This window comes from Vipera berus, assembly GCF_964194415.1.
Source record: "Vipera berus genome assembly, chromosome: W".
Lineage (NCBI taxonomy): Eukaryota > Metazoa > Chordata > Lepidosauria > Squamata > Viperidae > Vipera > Vipera berus.
Window position 1 is genome coordinate 73349439 of NC_138210.1, and position 25553 is coordinate 73374991.

The window sequence follows — 25553 nt, forward strand, 5'->3', positions numbered from 1 at the left end:
GAAGGAAGGAAGAAGAGAGGAAGGGAGAGGGAGAGGAAGGAAGGAAGGAGAAAAGGAATAAAGGAAGGGAAAGGAAGGTAATGAAGGAAGAAAGGAAGAAGGAAGGAAGTAGAGAGAAAGAGAGGGAAGGAGGGAGGGAGGGAGGGAGGGAGGAAGGAAGGAAGGAAGGAAGGGAGGGAGGGAGGGAGGAAGGAAGGAAGGAAGGAAGGAAGGAAGGAAAGAAGGAAGGAAGGAAGGAAGGAAGGAAGGAAGGAAGGAAGGAAGGAAGGAAGGAAGGAAGGAAGGAACGAAGTTGGCTGGGGAGGTCTGGAAGCTGAAGTCCACCCAACTCGCCTAGTTCAAGAAACAACTGAAGTCTGTATTAAATTAATAAGCTGTCAGAAATCAGAGGAAACACCCAATTACCGACTTCAAATATATTTGTAGCTGGGATCTTTTCTGTCTTGGCCCTTTGGTCAGGGAGAAGCAGGCAGGAGATTAAACCGCGGACCCGCAAAGCCACCTCCTCCTTTTGCAAAATTTTAATTTTGACTTTCTCGCCCTTCCTGATTTCCCAAACTCTGCCTCGGGCATTTTCCCAGAGGAGAAAATAAAACACACAAAAAAACAACGAGATTCCAGGGCGGCGATAAGGAAAGGGAAGGCAGATGTGGCCGAAGACCAAGGAGGGCAGACGTGATCCCAAACGCCAGATCTACGAAATGACAAGCTTGCGAGATAATCAAAAGTTGCCACCCTTAGCTCTCCCGGCTGTTGGAGCCAAAATAATAAAATAAAATAAAATAAAAATTTAGAAAGCGAGAGATGCAGAATTATGCTTGCCGGGCTGGAAGCCAAGGTGGCAGGCGTTGTGTGCGCCTTGCCCTATTTGCAAACCTCTCCTAAAGGAATTTAGCAATGCCTCCCTCAGGGATGCAGCAGCCCCAAATTCCTCACCGGGTTGAGCCGAGCAAGGCTGGTGATAATCATCACCACCATCATTATCATAATAAAAAAAAAGGCAGAACCAGTTCCACCAGTAAACAGAAGCATTTGTTCTCCGCTTGCTCTCCTTCGGCTGAAATCCTTGCGGTTTCCGCACCGGGTAGGACTCGGTGCAGAGGGCAAAATAAGTTGCAATGGGACAGCTGCACCGGTTGGTTTTCTGCCTGAGCCCGCTTGTATAAGTCCACCTCTTGCATAAAAGAAAGAGGGTAGGCTGAAGTAACTGGGATTGCAATTCGGTTGATTTCTTTGCCTCTGTGTGTGTGTTTGTGTTTGTGTGTGTGTGTGTGTGTGTGTGTGTGTGTGTGTGTGTGTGTGTGTGTGTGACAGGAAGCTCAAAATAGCCTCTCCCCCCCTCCCCCATGGAAGGCTTAATGACAAGGAGAGACATAATCGTGTTACGACAACCTTGCATTTATGGGTTGGTTTGATGTGGTGGTTGGGTCCTGTTTGAGGAAGCCGGTTAATGCTTCTTGGTAATTTTACAGCCCCCCCCCCCTTGCTAGACCACCCGTAGGACCACCCCCCCCCACGACTGTCCCAAATTCCGCACCACTTTTTTTGAGATAAACCCCAAATGATTGTCTCAGGACCACCGTCGTTGTGTGACCAAGACACACAAACCCACGTTCCAAGTCCAGGGAAAAAATAAGCGCGCCGGAAGCCCAAACCCCACCATCTCAGAAGATGGGGGGCCTGGAACGGCCCAACACCCATCAGGCTGACCTGCAAAGGATTCCACGTAGAAATGGACGAGTCAGGTTCCCCCCCCCCAGCTGGTCCGATGCAAAAAAGGAGCATCACGGGTTGCATTTAAAAGTCAAAAATTCTGGAGCAGCGTTTTCGGTGGGGTGGGGTGGCGTTCAGACATGGGGACTTCAACTCCCAGAATTCCCCAGCCAGCCTCACAATCGGAGGGAGGGAGGGAGGGAGGGAGGGAGGGAAGGAAGGAAGGACAGGAGGGAGGGAAGGAGGGAGGGAGGGAAGGAAGAGATTGGAATAAGGAGGAAAGAAGGAAGGAAGGAAGGAAGGAAGGAAGGAAGGAAGGAAGGAAGGAAGGAAGGAGAGGGAGGGAGGGAGGGAGGGAATGAGATTGGAATAAGAAGGGAGGGAAGGAGAGAGGAAAGGAAAGGAGGGAGGGGGGAGGGAAGGAGGGAGAGAAGGAAGGAAGGACAAGAGAGAGGGAGAAAGGAAGGAGGCAGGAAAGAGAAGAGAAGGAAGGAAGGAAGGAAGGAAGGAAGGAAGGAAGGAAAGGAGGGAGAGAGGAAGGAAGGAAGGAAGGAAGGAAGGAGAGATGAGTGAATGAATGGAAGGGAGGAAGGAAGGAGATGGAGAGATGGGTGGAAGGATGAGTGAATGGAAGGAAGGAAGACAAGAAATAAAACTTTCCCAAGTTTAGAACCAGCCAGGTCCCCCTCCCAAGGCTCAGATATGACCTCCAAAACATACGTGTGCCATGCGTGACGGTGCATTCCCAACCTCTCTCCTGGCCTCTGAAACAGGGCCAACCTCCCGCCTGGCTGACCTTCTTCTATCTACTGGATCTCGGCCCTTTCAGACTTCCCGGGGGGGGGGGGAGCCATGAGGACTAGAAACCTGGAGGAGCCCTTCCTTTGGCACACTTACCAATCAGGAACTCGAGGCAGACCCGGTGGTCTTCGTAATCGTAAGGCTGCTGGAAGTGAAGCGTCATGTCGAAGGGCTGCCCGCGACGGATGATGAGGTTGTCGTATTCGTACTCGTCGGTGTGGTGGGCGCGGCGGTTGGCCCCTGTGCGGCCGCTCATTAAATCAATCTTTTTGATGACCAGCATGCCCTCTGCGTGGAGGGGGGGGGGAGAAAAGGAAAGGAGAGTCACCCACTCTGGCCAGGATCCGTTTCTGCATCCTAATCCAGATTGTGGCTTCAAAGACCCCGAAAGAAACCTGGAGGATATCTAAATATCCGGCCTAATTTTAAGGCTTTGCAAGATGCAAAACCCAGGCAGAAGGTCTGCCCTTTGGAGCCTCCAAACCGGAAGGAAGAAGAAGAAGAAGAAGAAGAAGAAGAAGAAGAAGAAGAAGAAGAAGAAGAAGAAGAAGAAGAAGAAGAAGAAGAAGAAGAAGAAGAAGAAGAAGAAGAAGAAGAAGAAGAAGAGGAGGAGGAGGAGGAGGAGGAGGAGGAGGAGGAGGAGGAGGAGGAGGAGGAGGAGGAGGAGGAGGAAGAAGAAGAAGAAGAAGAAGAAGAGGAGGAGGAGGAGGAGGAGGAGGAAGAAGAAGAAGAAGAAGAGGAGGAGGAGGAGGAGGAGGAGGAGGAAGAAGTAGAAGAAGAGGAGGAGGAGGAGGAGGAGGAGGAGGAGGAAGAAGAAGAAGAAGAAGAAGAGGAGGAGGAGGAGGAGGAGGAGGAAGAAGAAGAAGAAGAGGAGGAGGAGGAGGATGAGGAGGAGGAAGAAGAAGAAGAAGAGGAGGAGGAGGAGGAGGAGGAGGAGGAGGAGGAAGAAGAAGAAGAAGAAGAAGAAGAAGAGGAGGAGGAGGAGGAGGAGGAGGAAGAAGAAGAAGAAGAAGAAGAGGAGGAGGAGGAGGAGGAGGAGGAAGAAGTAGAAGAAGAGGAGGAGGAGGAGGAGGAGGAAGAAGAAGAAGAAGAAGAAGAGGAGGAGGAGGAGGAGGATGAGGAGGAGGAAGAAGAAGAGGAGGAGGAGGAGGAGGAGGAGGAGGAAGAAGAAGAAGAAGAGGAGGAGGCAGAGGAAGAAGAAAAGAAGAAGAAGAAGAAGAAGAAGAAGAAGAAGAAGCGGAGGAGGAGGAAGAGGAGGCAGAGGAAGAAGAAGAAGAAGAAGAAGAAGAAGAAGAAGAGAAGAAGAAGAAGAAGAAGAAGAAGAAGAAGAAGCGGAGGAGGAGGAAGAGGAGGCAGAGGAAGAAGAAGAAGAAGAAGAAGAAGAAGAAGAAGAAGAAGAAGAAGAAGAAGAAGAAGTAGAAGAAGAATCTGAAAACGGGTGCAGACGTCGAAGCTTTAAACCAGCACGGGTAGTCCTCGACTTACAACGCTTCATTTAGTGACTGCTCAGAGTTACAACGGCACTGAAAAAAACAACTCAGGACCGTTGTTTTTTTTTCAAGCTTACAACCGTCGCAGCATCGCCGCGTGATCCAAACTCGGACACTTGGCAACCGACTCATATTTATGACGGTCGCAGTGTCCCGAGAGGCTTGAGACCTTCTGACGAACAAAGTCGAGGGGGGAATCCAGATTCGCTTTACAACTGTCTCGCTAACTTAATAATCGGAGAGATTCACTTACCAACTGCGGCAAGCAAGGTTGTAAAACGGGGCACTTAATAAACGTCTCGCTGAGGAACAGAGATTTTTTTGAGCCCAGCTGTGGTCGTAAGGCAAGGATTATCTACATTTCTTCACCCGAAGATGGGTGGGTGGACTTCAACTCCCAGAATTCCCCAGCCAGCAAGGAATTCTGGGAGTTGAAGTCCACCCATCTCCAAGTGGCCCAGGTTGCAAAACACTGCTGCAAATTGTCACCCAACTGCTGAGAAACATCTGGAAACATCTCAGAAGCCAAAGGATAATTTTAATGGATGGTTTTGCACGCCTACGCCACCTAATTCTCCAGGAAAATTAACAACGATGGGTTGTTCCTCCAGGATTTAATTGGCAGGGGAAAAAGATTGTTCATTTTTTTCCAAACCAAACTTTTAAAATCTAGAAGTACTGTACGATAAGGAGCAGTTGCAGGAATCAGGTATGTCTAGTCGAACGAAGAAAAGGACGAGGGGTGACAGGATAGCAGCCTTCCAATATTTCAGGGGCTGCCACAAAAAAGAGGGATCCAGGCTATTTCCCCCAGCATCTGAAGGAGCAACGGGTGGAAATTAAACAAGGAGAGAAGCAACCTGGAACTAAGGAGAAACTTCCTGACGGTGAGAACCATTAACCAGTGGAACAGCTGGCCACCAGAACTTGTGTATGCTCCATCACTGTAGGTTTTTGAAGAATAGATTGAAGAATAAGACTATCTGAAATGGTCTAAGGCAGGGCCCTTCCAACCTGGCCCTTTGACGACTTGTGGACTTCAACTCCCAGAATTCCTCAGCCAGCCACGCCGGCTGAGGAATTCTGGGAGTTGAAGTCCACAAGTCACGAAAGGGCCAAGTTGGAAGACCCCCTGGTAGAGGGTCTCCTGCTTGAACAGGGGGTTGGACTAGAGGACCTCTAAGGTCCCTTTCCAGCTCTGTTCGGATTGAGATTGGCTGCAATTTTGCCCCCGACTGAGCTCACCTCTCACCCCACCCCCCACAAATCCCTCTCTGGAGGTTTGAGGTGATCTCTCAGCCCACCTCACCCCCCGAACAACTCACCCCGGATGACGGGATCCGTTCGCCGGGCTCCCGGGATCTCGCCTGGTGCGGGTGTCCAGTCGCTGTCATCCCGCTGGCCCGCGCAGCACCGGCAGAATTTGTGAAACCAACTTGGTTTCTTCCTCCTGGGAGCCGGTTCTGCTGAATTCGGCTGGCGTACCCGGTAGCTGACGTTGGCCCACCGGCCTGCATCCCCTCGCGGATCCGATACAGGCATGGTGTCTGCAGTGGAGGAAGAAGAAGGGTGTTTAGCTGCACAAGCCCCGATCCGAGGCTAAAAAACAAGAAAGACCAACTTTTGTTTGATTTGGTTAATCGTTTCCCCGTTTGCACCCGAGTCTCCTCAGGAAGAAGCTGGAGAGGCGATGAAAAAGACAGGGGAGAGATTCCGGAATGGCATTGGAGCCCCCAAAGACTGGCTGGCAATGCCAGGCAAAGAGCAGCTGAGAGGTCCCTTGGGGTACGATGCAACTTCTGGCTACGCAGTTCCATTGCAGGAAAACTCACAACTTGCCTCCATCGAGCATTCAGTCTAAAACAGGAGTCTTCCAACTTGGCCCTTTGATGACTTGTGGACTTCAACTCCCAGAATTCCTCAGCCAGCTTGCCTGGCTGAGGAATTCTGGGAGTTGAAGTCCACAAGCAGGGCTCTTCAAACGTGGCCCTTTGATGACTTGTGGACTCCTCAGCCAGTGTGAGGGAACCAGAATTCCTCAGCAAGCGTGAGGGAACAATGACCCATTTACGACTTGCCTGGCTGAGGAATTCTGGGAGTTGAAGTCCACAAGTCATCAAAGGGCCAGGTTTGAAGACCCCCTGGTCTAAAACCACTTGAAGATGAGTGGATGTCAACTCCCAGAATTCCCCCAGCCAGCAAAGGTTTACCAGAATTTAGCATGGATAAAGAACAAATTGGGCCTTTTCCCCCCATAGGGTAACTTTCTTAACAGATAGTGGGGATGCAGTAGACGTAATATACCTTGATTTCAGCAAAGTTAAAAAAATAGCCAATGAAAACTGGCTGGGGAATTCTGGGAGTTGAAGTCCACAAAAGTCTTAAAGCTGCCAAGTTTGGAGATCCCAGTTGTAGGGCAAACTGGCTCCCCTTACCTTACTTCAAACTTGGCCCTTTGATGACTTGTGGACTTCAACTCCCAGAACTCTGGGAATTGAAGTCCACAAGTCATCAAAGGGCCAAGTTTGAAGACCCTGCCTTAGAAAGAGTCCTCGGCCTGCTTTGCCTGGACATTAAGCCCCTGTTTAACAATGGCTTACGGATCAAGCCAGCTTCAATGGCCTAGAGTCGTACGATACTTGCATCCCTGCCAATCAAGCATCTCCATTCAAATGGTCTTAGCTTCAGCACAGACAAGGAAGCCGGGTTGGTGCATCACACTAAGCCATAGTTTGTTTCACCGAGGTTCACACCACAAACCACCACAGTCGGCTGAATTCACAACCCATGCTGAATCACAAATCCCCGATAACAAAGATCTGCTTCCATTACTGCAATATTTTTTTTATAGTTTTACCAACTGGGATGATCCTTGCAAAGGGCTTCTCCCTCCAATGTTTAAGATTCCAGGTTGACCAGGTGAGTTTTATTAGAAAAATAAGATTTTCCTTAAAGCTACAGGTGGTTCTCAACTTACAATCGTTCATTTTGCGACTGTTTCAAGTTAGAATGAAAAACAAAAGTGACTTTACAACAGGTCCTCACATTTACGACCCTCACGTGATTCAAATTTGGACCTAACCAAAGCAAGGCGGGAATATTTTGACTCCCCCCCCCATGCCTCTTTCAAAAAGTACAGGGTTGTTTCAACTTACAATCATTCGTACAACGACTGCTGGAAGTTACAAGGGCACTGGGGAAAAAAAGTGACTTTGTGACCAGTCCTCGCACTTGTGACCATTATAGCATCGCCACAGTTACATGATCAAAACTGGGGTGCTTGGCAAACGGGCAAGTAGTTACGACGGTTGCATGATTCGCTTAGCAACCGCCCTGCTTAGCAACAGCATCCCGGGGTCACGTGATCTCCCTTTGCGGCCTTCTCAGCCGGCTTCCAACAGGCAAAATCAATGGGGGCAAGCCGGATTCACTTAACGACCGTATGATTCACTGAACGACTGTAGCGATTTGCTTAACAAACCGTGGCCCAAAAAAAATGGTTGTAAAACGGAATGCGACTTGCTTAACAACTTAACAATGGAAATGATGGTCCCAATGGTGACGTAAGTCGAGGACTAGAGGCGGTGGTGAAAGGCATCTACCAACTGGCTGTTAAATGCAAATCTTCCAGGGGTATTCAGATTCAAAACACCCCGTTCTCCCTGGAAACACATTGCTGGTGTTCACACATCTTGCAGACACCTCATTGTGAAGGAAACACAATTTGGCTTCGCAAACTGAATTTCCAAGCAGCTAAGCCCAAATTCAAGACATCACAAGACCGTTCCGTGTATCATGTGAAAAACCTTTGCTACAGTTCTGGGACTTTGCTCTGCACGTGTGTGTGTGTGTGTGTGTGTGTGTGTGTGTGTGTGTGTAATCACCTCCAGCCTTGTGACTAGCTTTGACCCCAGTCTTTCCCTCCAATGAAGACGTGCCAAGTTTCTAGTCCTTAAGATCTTTTGCAAGCTCTGTCTCCCTTCCCCTTTTTCTGTATCCTGACTCAGCGCCAGGGAAAGGAGAGTGAGGGGTCAGCCGGCCAAGGGTGGATTCCTGGCCTCCCTCCTTTCCCCACCCCCACCACAAGCCGACCCAACAATTCTGCTGTCTGCCAGATGTGGACAGATGTGGGGAAGCCAAAAGAGGCCAAAGGCTAGAAGGCTGAGATAAGAAAACAGAAGAGAGAGAGTAAGAAGCTGTGCTTTCAAAGGGGTGGAAATGGCTGATAAAATTTGGACTGGGGGGTGGGGTTGAGGGGGTGTCTGGCCAAAGATGTCCAGATATCAAAGGGATTGAAAAAAAACACAGGTCAGAGGTTCAACCAACATCTGCTAAACATCTGCTTGTTTCCAAGATGGTTTAAGTCTCCTTCCCCATAACCCCAAATGTCCTGTTCCCCCACCCCTCCTTGGATTTGGGCAGTGTTTCTCAATCTAGGCAACTTTAAGATGAGTGGACTTCAACTCCCAGAATTCCCTTGCCGGCTGGGGAATTCTGGGAGTTGAAGTCCACCCATCTTAACAGTTGCCCGGGGTTGAGAAACACTGAGATTGGAGCTTGATGGAAACAATCCTATACTTAGATTTAATCTTAGGGTAAAAGGAGAGAGAGAGAGAGAGAGAGAGAGAGAGAGAGAGAGAGAGAGAGAGAGAGAGAGAGAGAGAGAGAGAGAGAGAGAGAGAGAGAGAGAGAGAGAGTTGTGTAAAACCTCCAGCTTCAGGGACAGTCTACCTGAAGAACAAATCTCCAGGAATGGCATGAGTTTGACAGCAGGTCGACCCACTCTGCCTGAAACAGACCAGGTTGCATTCCTGGCTATCTTACAAACCCTAAAACAAGGCTCTTCAAACTTGGCAACTTTAAGACTTGTGGACTTCAACTCCCAGAATTCCTCAGCCAGGCTGGCTGAGGAATTCTGGGAGTGGAAGTCCACAAGTCTTAAAGTTGCCAAGTTTGAAGATCCCCTGCCCTAAAAGAAAGGCTTGCTCAATGGCTGCTGCTTGACAAACCATAAATAAACCAGGAATCGGTGTTATGTAATGGCAAACTAGGCCTGGTGTACATCATGTGAGGGGGTGGGGGTGGGAAATATACATTTTCCAGTTTTGGTGTTTGTAGGAATTCAACCTGGGTGAGCAACCAGGTTTTTTTTTTAATCTTTGCATTTTTACATTTTTAAATTTAACTTTTTAAATTTACATGCTGAAGGCAAGCTGGCTGGCCTAAAAACTGTCTTTTATAACACAAATGGCAGTCCTGTGTGAGTTTATGAAGGCAAATTGTCCTTTTTTCCGCCCTGGCCAAAAAACCCTAAATATACGTCTAATGCTTAGCTAAAAGAAAAAAAATAAATAAACCAGATTTCGGTAGCCGATATATATAGAACCTTGTCTTTCTGACTATGACTTTTGAATTCTCTCTGTTACTAGAAGCCAACGCCAATTCCCTGCAAGTAGAAATCTAACCTTGGAAGAGAGCCAACGTGTCCGCCAAGGAGTTGCTATTTTCCTGGCATGATTTGCAGAAATTGTGTTGGGACATCACCAAATAAATAAATTAAATAAACAAACTTTCAGACAAGTTTAACTCGGCTACCAAAATACTAGGGAAAGAATGGGGCCTGGGATACTGTAGTTAGCCTGCAGGAAGGGTGGAAACGGTAAAATAAAAGAAAGAAGTAAGATAAATAAAACCTGGTTGTGTATGCTTGGGTGTTCAAGTGTAACAAAACAAATGAGAAAGCATGTCCAAAGTGGCGATAGGTAGGTTTTTGAGGGCTTGGCCAGGGTGCGAGAAATAACATTAATTATTCTTCTGCCACTGCTGGCATTGTTTCCAATGCACAGGGCTGCTGTGTTGAAGTCAAAAATACCTTTTAGACTGCTAAAGGGAACGGTGGCGAGGGCGAATCCTGTTTATTTTTCGATCTATAATTCATTTCCTTCTCCTTTGTTCCACCCAGATTCCAAAGCCAGCTCCTTCTGACTTAAGAAAACATATTTTGCATGAAGGGTCAGACGAAATGTAATATACCTGTAGATCAGGCCCAGGGGGCATCGGAAAAAAGAGTCATATGTGGAGATAAGACCCAGGTGTGGGTGTGATGGACAGGAGAGCGAGGAAGATGAATTGTGAGAGACACATTTACGCTTAGGCAAATGCACCACTTTTTTCTTTCTGCTGGCGAGGGGATTTGCAGTACGAGGTTGACCTACTTGATAGCATTGCGAAGTGGGGCGAGTGTGAGGCCACTGGAATTTCGAAAATGGGTCGCGAGTAGCTCTGGTGAGGCCCCTTGTAAAGGAGGATTATGTCTATTATCTTCCTTTGCTTGAGTTGTGTGAGGCAGAACAGAAAAAAAGACGGTCACTGAGCATGTACCGAGTGCTTTTTTGCTCAGCTCACACACCCAAAAAAAGCGTATCCAGCTCCCTAAGGCCTTGAATCTTACAGAAATCCTGGCCAACAATTAAGGATGCATTTTGTGTTAATTTTCTACTCTCTTCGTGCCAAATATAACAATCTATTTAATGGCGTGGCGTATTCTGTGCCTTTAAACGCACCACGACCGGAGAACTCTGTACAGTACTATAACAATCCCATTTGGGGTAAAGTTCTTTTCTTTCTGTGCAAAAAACCCGAAAGCTTTATTAATTGTCCCAAAAGGTGCTTTTTTTAATTTTAATTGTCCCAAAAGGTTTTTTTTTCTTTGAAGACGTTTCGCTTCCCATGCCAGAAGCTTCTTCAGATTCTGACCGGATGGTGGGGAATGGAAGGAATATTCTATATTTATTATTTACTTATTATTTATTAATTTAATTTGTATACCGCCCTTCTCCCGAAGGACTCAGGGCGGTGAACAGGGCAATACATATTAAAAAAACAAGATACAAAAATTAAAAGCGATTAAACAACAGTGCCCATGAATAAATTAGTACATATTAAAAAGTTAAAACCGATTTATAAAACCCAACCCAATATATTCTGCCTTTCCATTTCAGAGCTGAAGAAGCTTCTGGAATGAGAAGCGAAACGTCCTCAAGGGAAAAACCAAAAAAGTCCAGTTGACTCCTGGGGAAAAAAAAAAGCCCTTTTGGGGACGAATCCTGACCTGGAGGAGGGAGAATCTCCATAGACTTTTGTTTCAATTGATTTTCAATTGGTTTTTAAATGCAGGCAAGTCCTTGACTTACAACAGCTGATTTAGCGACCGTTCAAAGTTACCACATCGCTGAAAAAAAGGGGACTTGCGACCATTTTTTCCACACCTAGGACCGCGGCAGCGTCCCCAAGGTCACGTGGTCCAAATTCAAACGCGTGGCCACTGGCATGTACTTACGACGGTTGCAGCGTCCCCCCCGAGGGGGGGGGAAGGTCGTGAAATGGGGCAAAACTCACTTAGCAACTGTCTCCCTTAGCAGCAGAAACTTTGTGCTCATCAATTGAGGCCTACCTCCATTTATGATCCTTATTTATGATTTGGATGTTTAATAGGGCCCTTTTTAATTGGATGTCGGCAATCCGCCTCGAGCCGCATTTAGGGAGAGGCGCAGCGTACATGTTTAATAAATAAATGGATGTATAAAATAAATTTCAAAAAAAAACCAAACAAAACAAAGCGGTTGTTTCCTGCCTTAGCAGGGGGTTGGACTAGATGACCTCCAAGGTCCCTTCCAACTTATTATTATTATTATTATTATTCCTTCTGCAGCTGCCTTCCGAACGTGGATTTAATTCCTTTTTCTTTTCTTTTTTTAACAAGCTGTTGAATGCTCCCGATTTCCCGGAGCAACTGGATCCCTGTCCCGTGACGAGGGATCACCCCTTGAAAGGGACCGCCAGCGTAACGAGGCGTGTGAATATACAGGTAGTCCTCGACTTACGACTGCGAAGCAGCCCAAAAGTTCCGTGCCTCAGTGAGCCAGTGAGTTTTGCTCCATTTTATGACCTTCCTAGCCACTGCCTTTAAGTGAATCACTGCAAGTTTTAAAGTAAAATTCCATTCTATTTTATTCCATTCCATATTTTCTATTCTATTCTATTCTATTCTATTCTATTCTATTCTATTCTATTCTATTCTATTCTATTCTATTCTATTCTATTCTATTCTATTCTATTCTATTCTATTCTTTTCTTTATTCTTTATTCTTTATGTGAAGGTTATAATAATTATTTTGCATGGTTTTGCTTATCTGATGGAATACAGCCCAGAATCAGATGGGCGGTCTTTAAATTTGATAAATCAAATCAACAAATAATTATTCTCCTTGCCTTGACGTTTGGAGGCTCCCAACCAGGTGTAGCTGCTCACATGCCATGCTAAAAATTCCTCCTCCCTTGCAATCTTGCTTCATCGCCACTGAGGCTCAAGAAGATCCTTGCCACATCAAGTGGCAGTGAGTTCCCAAGGATAATTATGCATTCCATCCAACGCTCCCCCAGTTTCCTTGCGTAGATATTACTTAAGAAAGACCAGGCAAATTGTTGGAAGCGGCCCTGCCTTAGGACTCTTTGCAGAGGCTGGGTTTTCCAACCCGTGAGGTTTCGTTGTGGGTTTTGTGAGACACAGCCGAGAACAAACACAGCAAGGGAATACTGCATCCAATTTTGGTCACCTTATCACAAAAAAAAAGATGTTGAGAGTTTGGAAAAAATTCAGAGAAGATCAGCAACTAAGCTGATCCAAGGCCTGGAGACCAAAATGTACGAAGAATGGCTGCAGGACTTGGTCTTGGCTAGTTTAAATAAAAGAAGAAATAGGGGGGACATGATAGCAGCGTTCCAAGTATTTGAGGGGCTGCCACAAAGAAGAGGAGGGGGGTCACGTTATTCTCCGAAGCACCAGAAGGCAGGACGAGAAACAACGGATGGAAACTGATCAAGGAGAGAAGCAACCTGGGATTAAGGAGAAACTTCCCGACAGTGAGGACAATTAACCAGTGGAACAGCTTGCCACCAGAAATCATGTGCGCTCCATCACTGGAGATTTTTAAGAAGAGACTGGACAGTCACTTGTCTGTGACGGTATAGGTTCTCCTGCTTGAGCGGGGGGCTGGTCTAGAGGACCTCCAAGGTCCCTTCCAACTTCTATTCTATTCTATTCTATTCTATTCTATTCTATTCTATTCTATTCTATTCTATTCTATTCTATTCTATTCTATTCTATTCTATTTATTCTATTCTATTCTATTCTATTCTATTCTATTCTATTCTATTCTATTCTATTCATAGCAGCTTGCACAGAGTTCTCAGGCTTGGCAAACCTGAGTTCTCCACTCTTGGGAGCCGATTCCCCTAAAACGCTATATTGTGGTTTCTTTAAAGTAGCATCATTAAACTAGCTTCCCACAATTGTGTCGGTCTCCAAGAGTTGCAGTTAGCAAACCCTAATGACAGGGTTCGGCCGACATGTTAAGTCAAACCAGAGTAACCACACTTTTGTTTTTAATGTTATTTTTTTTAATACAGGCATACCACGCCTCTCTGCTTATACAAACCATCCTATTTAGCACCGGCCTGAACTGGGCTGGTGAAGAAATGTAGACTTTTTTAAAAAAAAATCGGGTGTTCTCTTAAGGTGTGGTACCCTAATAATAAGAATAATGAAGTTGGAAGGGATCTTGGAGGTCATCTAGTCCAATCCCCTGCTCAGGCAGGAAACCCTAACCCATTTCAGACAAATGGTTGTCCAGTCTCCTCTTAAAAACTTCCAGTGTTGGATCATTCACAGCTTCTGAAGGCTAGTAGAGTAGAGTAGAGTAGAGTAGAGTAGAGTAGAGTAGAGTAGAGTAGAGTAGAGTAGAGTAGAGTAGAATAGAATAGTTGGAAGGGATCTTGGAGGTCATCTAGTCCAACCCCCTGCTCAGGCAGAAAACCTGCCTATACCATTTCAGACAAATGGTTATCCAGTCTCCTCTTAAAAACTTCCAGTGTTGGATCATTCACAGCTTCTGAAGGCTAGTAGAGTAGAGTAGAGTAGAGTAGAGTAGAGTAGAGTAGAGTAGAGTAGAGTAGAGTAGAGTAGAATAGTTGGAAGGGATCTTGGAGGTCATCTAGTCCAACCCCCTGCTCAGGCAGGAAACCTGCCTATACCATTTCAGACAAATGGCCCTGCAGTCTCTTCTTAAAAACCTCCAGTGTTGGAGCATTCACAGCTTCTGGAGGGAGGTAGTTCCACTGGTTAATTCTTCTAACTGTCAGGAAATTCCTCCTTAGTTCTATTTCCATCATTTTTTTTAGATGGATATTAAATCAGCGGCGAGCTCAAAATTAAGTCAGGCCTTTCTGCACGAAAGATTTCTTTGTGCGGTATTTTAGACCGGCAGTCCTCCGTTTAACAACAGTTCGCTCGAAATTACAACGGCACTCTGAAAAAAAAAGGGACTTGCGATCGTTTTTCACACCTACGACCGTTGCAGCCTCCCTGTGTTCAGGTCCTCAAAATTCAGACGACTCGTATTTATGATGGTCGCAGCGTCGCAGGGTCCTGTGATCCCCCCTTTTGCGATTTAACAACCGTGTTACTCTCTTAACAACTGCAGTGATTCACTTAACAACGGTGGCAAGAAAGGTTGTAAAACGGGGCAAAAGTCACTTAACACATGTCTCACTTAGCAACATAATTTTTCGGCTCAGTTGGTCGTAAGCAGAGGACTATCTTTATTTATACAGGCCGTCCTTGACTCACAAGCGTTCGTTTAGCAACCATTGGAGGTGATGACCGCACTAGAAAAAGTAACTGATGAGCGGTCCTCACACTTACGACCATCTCAGCATTCCCCACCATCACGTGAACAAAACTCGGGCACTTGGCGACCGCCGTGCCTTCACAACAGTCGCAGTGTTTTGTAACTTTCCCAGCCGCCTTCCGACAAGCAAAGTCGGATTTGTTGAACGACCGAGTGATTCGCTTAACAACTGCAATGATTCACTTAGCAACCCTGGCAAAAAAAAAAGTCGTAAAATCGAGCGCTACTTGTTTAACAACTGCCTCGCTTAGCGATGGAAATTCTGGCCGTAGGCTCTTTTTCCTCGCCCGATTGCTTAATCCTCACGCAGATTTTTTAAAGGGTTGGAGAAAAATACAGGCTTAAAACAAAACGATCTGTGGAGAATCTCTCCCCCGTTTAGATTCAATTTGATTAGATAACCTTTATGACAGGGGTCTTGAAACATGGCCTTTTGATGACTTGTGGACTTCAACTCCCAGAATTCCTCAGCCGGCGTGCCTGCCTGAGGAATTCTGGGAGTTGAAGTCCACAAGCAGGGGTCTTCAAACCTGGTCCTTTGATGACTTGTGGACTTCAACTCCCAGAGGTCCTCAGGCAGGCACGCCGGCTGAGGAATTCTGGGAGTTGAAGTCCACAAGTCATCAAAGGGCCAAGTTTGAAGACCCCCTGCTTTATTTTATTTATTTTATTTTATTTTTATGGTCATTGTTTTTTTCGCTGTGGGCACAACGGCACACATTAAAATGTCTTTTTTACATGTCTTTCTAACAAGACAAGGGGAGCTTTCTCCTTGCTTTGGGAGTCTCTCTGTGTGTATGTATGTGTCTGTGTGTGTGTGTGTGTCTGTGTTTGTGTGTTCCACTCTGCACATGCTCAGAGGCACCGTTGCTTTCTGCAGCCCCGCAAGCTTTCTCAGCTAAATGCATGGGAATTTTTTTTTGTGCCTGATGGATGGTTGGAAATGAGCTGAGACAGGAAGCTGAAATCTTGCCTGGGGCGGAGTGGAGGGGGTGGGGGGAAAAGAGAAGGAATGTTTGGGAAGCTCATCTGCCATTCTGCCCCACCCTGGCCCTTGTCCCCACCCATGGGGACAGGTTCCATTGAGGGCAGTGCCCAGATGTGTAGCCAGCCTGCCAGTTAGTGTGTGTGTGTGTGTGTGTGTGTGTGTGTGTGTGTAAGACAGTTGCTGGTTGAACCGTGCATGCGTTCCAACCTCAAGCAACTCAAAGTTGGCTGGACTTCAACTCCCAGAATGCCCCAGCCAGCCATGCTTAGGGCGGAGCCTCGCCCTAAGACAGGGGTTTTCCAACTTGGCCCTTTGATGACTTGTGGACTTCAACTCCCAAAATTCCTCAGCCGGCGTGCCTGGCTAAGGAATTCTGGGAGTTGAAGTCCACAAGTCATCAAACGGCCAAGTTGGAAGACCCCCCTGCCCTAAGATATATAAAACAGGTAGCGTTGATCATAGAGTCGTAGGGCTGGAAGGGACCTTGGAGGTCTGCCAGTGGAGGACCTTTCCTTTCAAAGTATGCAAAAAAACAAAAAAAAAGCGCAGGCCCTAAGAAAACAAAATTTAGAGGAAAATAAAGTTTTCCTATTAATAGAAAAATAATATAAATCGGAAGGAGAAAGAGAGACAATTTCACCCGGCATCCCATCGGTAGTCTGCAACCTTGGCAACTTGAAGCGTGGTGGACTTCAACGCCCAGAATTCCCCAGCCAGCCATTAATGGCATTAACGTAATGAAGCTACAAGCTTCTGTGTCCGTTTCCATTTTCCCCACCTCCTTGCAAGACCCCAGGCCTTGACAAGGGGACAGGGCAGGCAGGAATCCAACTGGGGAAGCCTTTTTTTTTTTTTTTTTAACCAGGCAGGCGGAAAAAAGCTGCCGGTCTCGAACTCTTCATCCCAAGAGACTTGTTTGAGGAGTACAGCAAACAGGTTCCCCAGGGTGTCTCCTTGGGAAGCTCAGCCGCACCGCTCTCACACAGAGAAAAATCAACAATATGGGTGGTTGCTGAATTTTAAAGTGTCACCGGGGTGGGGTTTTGGGTTTGTAGTGTCTGGGGGGGGGGGAGAAAGTGAATTTAAAAATAACTTAAGGGGGGGGGAACGTCAATTTGCTTTTGGGGTGCCGGAATGGAGTCTCCACAGAAGGGTCCCTCCTGGGTGGCTGGCACTGTGATCAGGAGCAGTCCACCCCATTAGCCATGATCGAGCTGATCTAGGAAATGCCACACTCTATAGTTGTCCAATTGCTCAGTTTATTCAGATGGTATTTTTTTAAATCTTTTTAATGTAGTGAATGTGTTGGCCAGCTCAGTACTTCCTTGAATCCAGAGACATGGGTTGCTCTACAGGTTAAATAAATACAATTTCTTTCTTTCTTTCTTTCTTTCTTTCTTTCTTTCTTTCTTTCTTTCTTTCTTTCTTTCTTTCTTTCTTTCTTTCTTTCTTTCTTTCTCTTTCTCTCTTCATTCCTTTCTTTCTTTCTTTCTCTTTCTTTCTTTCTTTCTTTCTTTCTCTTTCTTTCTTTCTTTCTCTTTCTTTCTTTCTTTCTTTCTTTCTCTTCTTTCTTTCTTTCTTTCTTTCTTTCTTTCTCTTTCTTTCTTTCTTTCTTTTTCTTTCTTTCTTTCTCTCTTTCTTTCTTTCTTTCTTTCTTTCTTTCTTTCTTTCTTTCTTTCTCTTCTCTCTTCATTCCTTTCTTTCTTTCTTTCTCTTCTTTCTTTCTTTCTTTCTTTCTTTCTTTCTTTCTTTCTTTCTTTCTTTCTTTCTTTCTTTCTTTCTTTCTTTCTCTTCTTTCTTTCTCTTTCTTTCTTTCTTTCTTTCTTTCTTTCTTTCTTTCTTTCTTTCTTTCTTTCTTTCTTTCTTTCTTTCTTTCTTTCTTTCTCTTTCTTTCTTTCTTTCTTTCTCTCTTTCTTTCTTTCTTTCTTTCTTTCTTTCTTTCTTTCTCTTTCTCTCTTCATTCCTTTCTTTCTTTCTTTCTTTCTTTCTCTTTCTTTCTTTCTTTCTTTCTCTTTCTTTCTTTCTTTCTTTCTTTCTTTCTTTCTTTCTTTCTTTCTTCATTCCTTTCTTTCTTTCTCTTTCTTTCTTTCTTTCTTTCTTTCTTTCTCTTTCTTTCTTTCTTTCTCTTTCTTTCTTTCTTTCTTTCTTTCTTTCTCTTTCTTTCTTTCTTTCTTTCTTTCTTTCTCTTTCTTTCTTTCTTTCTTTTTCTTTCTTTCTTTCTTTCTTTCTTTCTTTCTTTCTTTCTTTCTTTCTTTCTTTCTTTCTTTCTCTTTCTCTCTTCATTCCTTTCTTTCTTTCTTTCTCTTTCTTTCTTTCTTTCTTTCTTTCTTTCTTTCTCTTTCTTTCTTTCTTTCTCTTTCTTTCTTTCTTTCTTTCTTTCTTTCTTTCTCTTTCTTTCTTTCTTTCTTTCTTTCTTTCTCTTTCTTTCTTTCTTTCTTTCTCTCTTTCTTTCTTTCTTTCTTTCTTTCTTTCTTTCTCTTTCTCTCTTCATTCCTTTCTTTCTTTCTTTCTCTTTCTTTCTTTCTTTCTTTCTCTTTCTTTCTTTCTTTCTTTCTTTCTTTCTTTCTTTCTTTCTTTCTTTCTTTCTTTCTTTCTTTCTTTCTTTCTTTCTTTCTTTCTTTCTTTCTTTCTTTCTTTCTTTCTTTCTTTCTCTTTCTTTCTTTCTCTTTCTTTCTTTTCCTTCCTTCCTTCCTTCCTTCCTTCCTTCCTTCCTTCCTTCCTTCCTTCCTTATCTCTTGTTTAAATTTGTAGCTTGCAAACCAGGGTGGGTGGCTTTGCCTGAGCAGTACACTACCAATTGTGGTTTACTCAGCAAATCACGGTTACGCAAGGCTCTTTTCTTTTAGCACTTTGGGAAATACAGTCTGGGCACCTTTGAGAAAGGAAGAAAGATCTGAGCATATCAAGTGATCCTCTCAGTACTTTGCAATGCAAGAAGGATTTCGTGCCCAGCTCTCTGTTTACAAATGCAGGCCGTTGCAAGAAGGAAGGGAAGACTTCCTCTGAGCACAGGCAAAGTACATTTCTTTTTGGAGTGATATTTCTGGAAGCCGATGTCCTAGACCAGAGGTGGGGAACGATGGCCCCTTTTTATGATTTGTGGACTTTAACTCCCAGAATTCCTGAGCCAGCGTGCCTGGCTGAGGAATTCTGGGAGTTGAAGTCCACACGTCACCAAAGGGTCATAGTTCCCTCACGCTGGCTGAGGAATTCTGGGAGTTGAAGTCTAGAAGTCATTAAAGGGCCATAGTTCCCTCACGCTGGCTGAGGAATTCTGGGAATTGAAGTCCACACATCACCAAAGGGTCATAGTTCCCTCATGCTGGCTGAGGAATTCTGGGAGTTGAAGTCCCCAAGTCATGAAAGGGTCATAGTTCCCTCACACTGGCTGAGGAATTCTGGGAGTTGAAGTCCACAAGTCCTAAAGGGGTCATAGTTCCTTCACGCTGGCTGAGGAATTCTGGGAGTCGAAGTCCACAAGTCATCAAAGGGGCCATCGTTCCCCACCCCTGCCCTAGACAAAAGTTTGGATTCACCGCAAATTTGACAGATTGTGAACCAAATGGCAAAGTGAAAAATCAATTTAAAACTCTTCAAGCCTACAAAACACACACACACACACCAAGGGTTGCCTCCCTCTGGGCCCTTAAAATTGACAGGTCTCCCCTCCAATATCTGTAGACTAATGAATTAAGATTCTAAGTCCGGGAGTAACCCGTTTAGACATTTTTAGCCACGATTAAAAAAGTGCCCATTTTACAGGCAGTCCTTTATTAGTGACCACCCCACTTGGTTATAAAACCAAATGGTCCCTAAGTGAACCTGTGCTGGTGATCTTCCTTCAGCTTTCCTCTGTGTTGCAGACCTGCAAAGGTCGTAAATGCGAGGACTGGCTGCAACTTTTCTTTTTCATTCCCCCCCCCCTCTTGTGACTGTCAATGGTCGCTAAATGAGGATCGGCCAAGGTTGTCAGCAAGACTTCCCTTTCGACTCAAAAAAACAAAACAAAACAACCATTTTGGTGCTGCCAAATTTGAAGAGAAAGAGAGAAAGAAAACCATCCAGTCTCTGTGCAAAAAAATTTGCACTTTATTTGGGGTTTTTTTTTCTTCCCCCAGTGCGAATTGGTCTCAAACCTGACTCACACCTGAAAATCTCTTTATCCTGGGTCAGAGCACAGAAGATCCCTTGGGGGCTTTGATGCTCTGAAGCCATCATCGATCCTAGTCTGTACAAAATCACCCTGCCTGCTGAATCCCCCCTTACAAGTCACCAGACTCCTACAAAGTTCATCTTGTGGGGCATTGAGGTCATCCAATCCAACCCTCCAGATTGAACCAATTCACCAGTTTGCACAGAGGTTGCGGGCGCTCCATCACTGGAGGTTTTTAAGAAGAGGCCGGACAGGCCCCTGTCTGAAATGGTATGGGGTCTCCTGCTTGCGCAGGGGGTTGGACTAGAAGACCTCCAAGGTCCCTTCCAGCTGATTGATTGATTAAAGCATGCCCAACAGACGGATGGGTCTTGCTATCACACGGCCCAGAGTTCCTCCAACTTTGAAGCAGAATTAATTTTCCAAAAATTAAAAGCTGAATTTGTGTTCCGCGCTCCGAAAATAAGTCTGAGGACAGGATGGGGTGAAGGAAAATATTTCTCCATTTACTAAATCTAGATCTTCAAAACGGGCAGTGCCCCCCCCCCCCGGCTTTGCCCAAAACGCGCAATGAAATTAAGGCAAAAAGCTGGTGGCTTCATTCACACAACACGGAGAACTTGGAAACCCCTTTACTGACAAACCCATGTTATTAAGTGTCACAAACTTTCCTGCAAAAGGGAATTCTTGGTTTTTTTGGGGGGTGGGGGGTTGTGTGTGTGTATGTGTCACCACAGACCTGTGTTTCTCAACCTGGGTGACTTTAAGATGGGTGGACTTCAATTCCCAAAACTCCCAGCTTTAAGATGGGGTGGGGTGTGGGGGAACTACAACTCCCCTGCTGGCTGGGGCAAAGTGGACGTGGTAATCCACCCATTCTTTAAAGTTGCCCATTACAGGCCAACACACCTCTCTCCTCCTACACGCAATTTGGTTGCGCAAGAAGAGATTGGACCACCGTTTGTCTGAAATGGTCTTGGGTTTCCTGCCTAAGCAGGGGGTTGGGCTAGAAGACCTCCAAGGTCCCTTTCCCACTCTGTTATTGTGTATTCTAAACAGGGGGTTGGACTAGATGACCTCCGGTGTCCCTTCCCACTCTGTTATTCTGTATGCTGAACAGGGGGTTGGACTAGAAGACCTCCAAGGTCCCTTCCCACGCTGTTATTCTGTATGCTGAACAGGGGGTTGGACTAGATGACCTCCGATGTCCCTTCCCACTCTGTTATTCTGTATGCTGAACAGGGGGTTGGACTAGAAGACCTCCAGTGTCCCTTCCCAGTCTGTTATTCTGTATGCTGAACAGGTTGGACTAGATGACCTCCGATGTCCCTTCCCACTCTGTTATTCTGTATGCTGAACAGGGGGTTGGACTAGATGACCTCCAAGGTCCCTTCCAACTCTGTTATTCTGTATTCTGAACAGGGGGTTGGACTAGATGACCTTCGATGTCCCTTCCCACTCTGTTATTCTGTATGCTGAACAGGGGGTTGGACTAGATGACCTCCAAGGTCCCTCTCAACTCTGTCCTTCTATTCTAAGCCCCGTTGGGCTTGACAATCTAGGTTTATGAAATGCGCTCTGGACCCCCAAAAGGCGTGCAAGACAAACCCACCCCCCACCCCAATTGCCAATCCTTGTTCTTTGACCCACAACTCTTTAGCGATCTGCACCAGGTGCTCACCCACAAACCCGCCCATTCACGATCTGCTAACTTGAGTAAGTCACAATTCGTGGGTAGCTCAGCAGGCTGGGTCTTGCGCGAACCGGGAAAGCCCACGGATTTGTCCCCGAGAGGGCTCGGGGTTCGAGTCCAGCGCCTGTCAAGTTAATTCAACCCGAGCGTCTTTTAAGATTTACGCACCATTAGCTCGCCGCGATTTTTTCTTCAAGGCAACCAAATGCCAGACAGATTTCTGGCTAAAGCTGCGCCCCCACCCGTGTTTTCAAGCCCCTGCTTGCTCCACGGATTCTGGAAGAGCCCGGCCTACCTCGCAGGGCTGTTGCGATTCGAAACGAGAGGCGCCGGGTTTTTCCCCTCCCCCCCGCGATTCGAGCCCAGCCGGTACTTCGGAAACCCCCCCCCCACCACCGCAAAGTCCCGTCCCGACGACCAGAAGGAGGCAGGATTTCCCTTTTGCAAGTCTGGCGACTCTCCTTCCAGCCTCAGGGATCCAAGCCATCCGCACTACCACTCCCATCTTCCCGGTGATGGGCTCTGTAGTCCTGCCCCCTCCACCCGCCCCCGCAGTTCGCGTGCGCTGTGGCACAGCGCTGGATTCCCACGTGCGGGAGTCCCGCCGGGCGACGCGCGTTTCTTCCAACAGCTGCTCGGTTCCTAATTTCCTGCCCCCTCCTGGGATTAAAGGAACCCCCTTTTGGGGTTCTGCGCCCCCCCCCCATATCTCTGCTCCTTCTCGCTGCCTCCGTCCCATTCCCTGGGCGGCGGGTGTGTGTGTGTGTTCTCCTTTCCACCGCAAAGTTCTTCGCACCAACTTCCCAAGTTCTTTTTAACTCCCCACACCTGCCCGGCATCCATTGCCGGCTCTAGACGGCCCCGGGTACCTCTGAGCACATCTGGAGACACCTGGCAGCTAAAAGGTTCCCTCCGTACTCCAGGGCCTGACTGACTGCCTTTCTCTTCCTTCCTTCCTTCCTTCCTTCCTTCCTTCCTTCCTTCCTTCCTTCCTTCCTTCCTTCCTTCCTTCCTTCTCTCCTTTTCCATCTGCCTTCCTTCCTTTCTGCCCCTTTCCTTCTCTTCCCTCCCTCCTTTTCCATCTATCTACCTTCCTTCCTTCCTTCCTTCCTTCCTTCCTTCCTTCCTTCCTTCCTTCCTTCCTTCCTTCCACTCTCCCTCCCATTCCTTTCCTTTCCACCTTTTTTCCTTCCTTCCCTCCCTCCTTCTTTTCCATCCACCCCCTTCCTTTCTCCCTCTTTCCTCTCTTTCTCCCTCTTCCTTCCTTCCTTCCCTCCCTCCCTCTCTCCTTTTCCATCTGCCTTCCTTCCTTTCTCCCCCTTTCCTTCCCTTCCCTCCCTCCTTTTCCTTCCTTCCTTCCTTCCTTCCTTCCTTCCTTCCTTCCTTCCTTCCTTCCTTCCTTCCTTCCTTCCTTCCTTCCTTCCTTCCATTCTCCTTCCTTTCCTTTCCACCTTTTTTCCTTCCTTCCCTCCCGCCTTCTTTTCCATTCACCCCCTTCCTTTCTCCCTCTTTCCTCTCTTTCTCCCTCTTCCTTCCTTCCTTCCTTCCCTCCCTCTCTCCTTTTCCATCTGCCTTCCTTCCTTTCTCCCCCTTTCCTTCCCTTCCCTCCCTCCTTTTCCATCTACCTCCCTCCCTCCCTCCCTCCCTCCTTCCTTCCTTCCTTTCTCCCCCTTTCCTTCCCTTCCCTCCCTCCTTTTCCATCTACCTCCCTCCCTCCCTCCCTCCCTCTCTCCCTCCCTCCCTCCTTCCTTCCTTCCTTCCTTCCTTCCTTTCCTTCCCTTCCCTCCCTCCTTTTCCATCTCCCTCCCTCCCTCCCTCCTTCCTTCCTTCCTTCCTTCCTTCCTTCCTTCCTTCCTTCCTTCCTTCCCTCCTTCCCTCCTTCCTTTCCATCGCCTGCCTGCCTGCCTCCCTTCTCTCTTCTCCCTTCCCTCTTTCCTTACCCCGTTCCTACCTACCTACCTACCCTCTCCTTCCCGTCTCCGATCTCCCCACCAACGATGCTCCTGTTTCTGCCCGCGCCCCCTTTCAGCCCCCCAGGTGCCTATGTAGGACGCCCCCTCCGCGTTCCCCCTTTCCTAAATTTGCAGAGCAGCAGGGAGAGAACCCCCCCACACACACACACCCACACACAGCCCCCCCTTTCAGCTGCCCAGGTCTCTGGGCGCCCTCCAGCCCACTCCCCCCGCCCCCCCCCCCCCCGACTCACCTGGCACTCGGCGGCTCAAGCTTCGATCCGGCTCGCTTCGCCCCCAGGCGCGCTCTGGAGCCGGAGAAGGATGCGCAACTCCTGTCAAAAGTCTGGGGTGGAGCCGGCTGGTGTCAGAAATATGAGAAGCATCCGGGGAGGGGAGGGCCGAGGCTGCCGGCCCCTCCCCAAGCGTGGAACTTCCCAGCTTTGGGGTGGGGGCAGGGGGCAGGGACAGGGGAGCGCCTGGGAAGTTGAGTCAGAGGGTCAGCTGGGGGCTAGGAGGAACTCTCTGGCCTGGGAGGCAGGAGAAGTGGGTCTGGGGGCGGGGAAGGATAGTGGGAAAGGGGGCGTGGGTGTAAGGGGTCAAGCTGTCCTTGGGCAAATGACTGGTTTTTTTTATTCCCACGTATTTCACCTCTCCCCACCACCCCATATTTCTAGAATGGGGAGGGGGTCTTGATGAAGAAGAATAAAAATAATCACCCATTCCCCCGTAATCCACGAATCGGGACTTTTTTTTGGAGGGGGGGCTAGCCCTAGCCTGGGAGGGGCGGGGTGGGGGCAATAAAAGTTTTTTTTTTCCAACTTTTTCCAACTTCTTTCCCAACTTTTCCAACTTCTTTTCCAACTTCTTTCCCAACTTTTTTTTTTAAAACTTGGAAAACTTTTTTAAAAACTGGGGAAAAAAACTTTTTTAAAACTTGGAGTAGATTTTAGTGGGATATTGTTATTGGTACGTTGTTTGTAGTTATGTTAAAAAGAGAGTTAAAGCGCATTATGAATTTGGTTAATTGTATATTATGCATAATTTTTATTTAGAATAGGATTATTGTAACTATAATCCTGTATTTAGCTCTGGGAAGTGGGGGGGGGAAGTGGGTGGGTTTGGGGTGGGGGGGATTTGGGGATATATTGTAAAATTTTGTTTTTGTAAAACTCTTTAATAAAAAAAAAAACTTGGAAAACTTTTTTAAAACGTTTTTTTTTAAAAAAAAAACTTTTTTAAAGCTTTGAAAGCTTTTGTTTTTAAAGCTTTGAAAACTTTTTTAAAGCTTTGAAAACTTTTGAAAAACTTTAAAAAAAGTTTGAAAACTTTGAAAAAAGTTCAAAAGCTCTGAAAAAACTTGTAAGAAGCCTTTAAAAGAACGGAATCAAAGTTTCAGAAGCTTTCAAAGCTTTTGAAATTTTTAAGAGTTTCGGAAGCTTTCAAAGCTTTCGAAACTTTTATGAGTTTTTGAAGCTTTTCAAAAGTTTTAAATACTTTTAAAAACTTTCCCCTCCTGAATGAAACTGTTCCGTGGCTTCCTAGATAGGCCTGCAAGATAGAATCCCTCTCCAGCTGAGGCTCTTCAAGGTCCTCTGAAGAATGGGGTAGACTTCCTTGGAATGTGGAGGCTCTAATCAGGCAGAGGACTGATAATGGCCTGACCTAGGTTTCTTCCTCCAGCTGGAAAAACCCCTTTGGGAGGCCAGGGAGCAAAAATCCCCACTTTCACTTTTGTTATAAGGAAACCCCCTCCCCCCCCCACCAAGGATTGCTGGGTCAGCTGAACCATGGAAGGAAAAGCAAAATAAAAATTAGGCCTGGAGGGACTTTTTCCCCTCTTATCTGAAGTTGGGAAAGAATTGAAAATAGCAGGGGAATTCTAGCCAGGCCACGACACAAATAAAATATATATATATAATGACTTTATTATTTTATTATTTTATTATTTTATTTTATTATTTTATTATTTTATTATTATTTTACTTTATTATGCTATTATTCTATTATTTTAC

The 25553-nt window shown here is 46.4% G+C and overlaps 1 protein-coding gene across 1 annotated transcript in view; it reads right to left on the bottom strand.

Moving 5' to 3' along the window:
• Positions 1 to 23870, bottom strand: part of LOC308676171 (protein-glutamine gamma-glutamyltransferase K-like) — a gene marked incomplete at its 3' end in the record, with an annotated part of 52366 nt that extends 28496 nt beyond the window's left edge. Inside the window, exons 1-3 of the mRNA XM_081341927.1 lie at positions 23793 to 23870; positions 5330 to 5551; positions 2611 to 2802 (exon numbers count right to left, since the gene is read on the bottom strand). Coding sequence (XP_081198053.1) covers positions 2611 to 2802; positions 5330 to 5546 — 409 coding nt within the window. The 5' untranslated portion in view covers positions 5547 to 5551; positions 23793 to 23870. The remainder of the gene's footprint in view (positions 1 to 2610; positions 2803 to 5329; positions 5552 to 23792) is intronic.
• Between the last annotated feature and the right edge of the window lie 1683 nt (positions 23871 to 25553).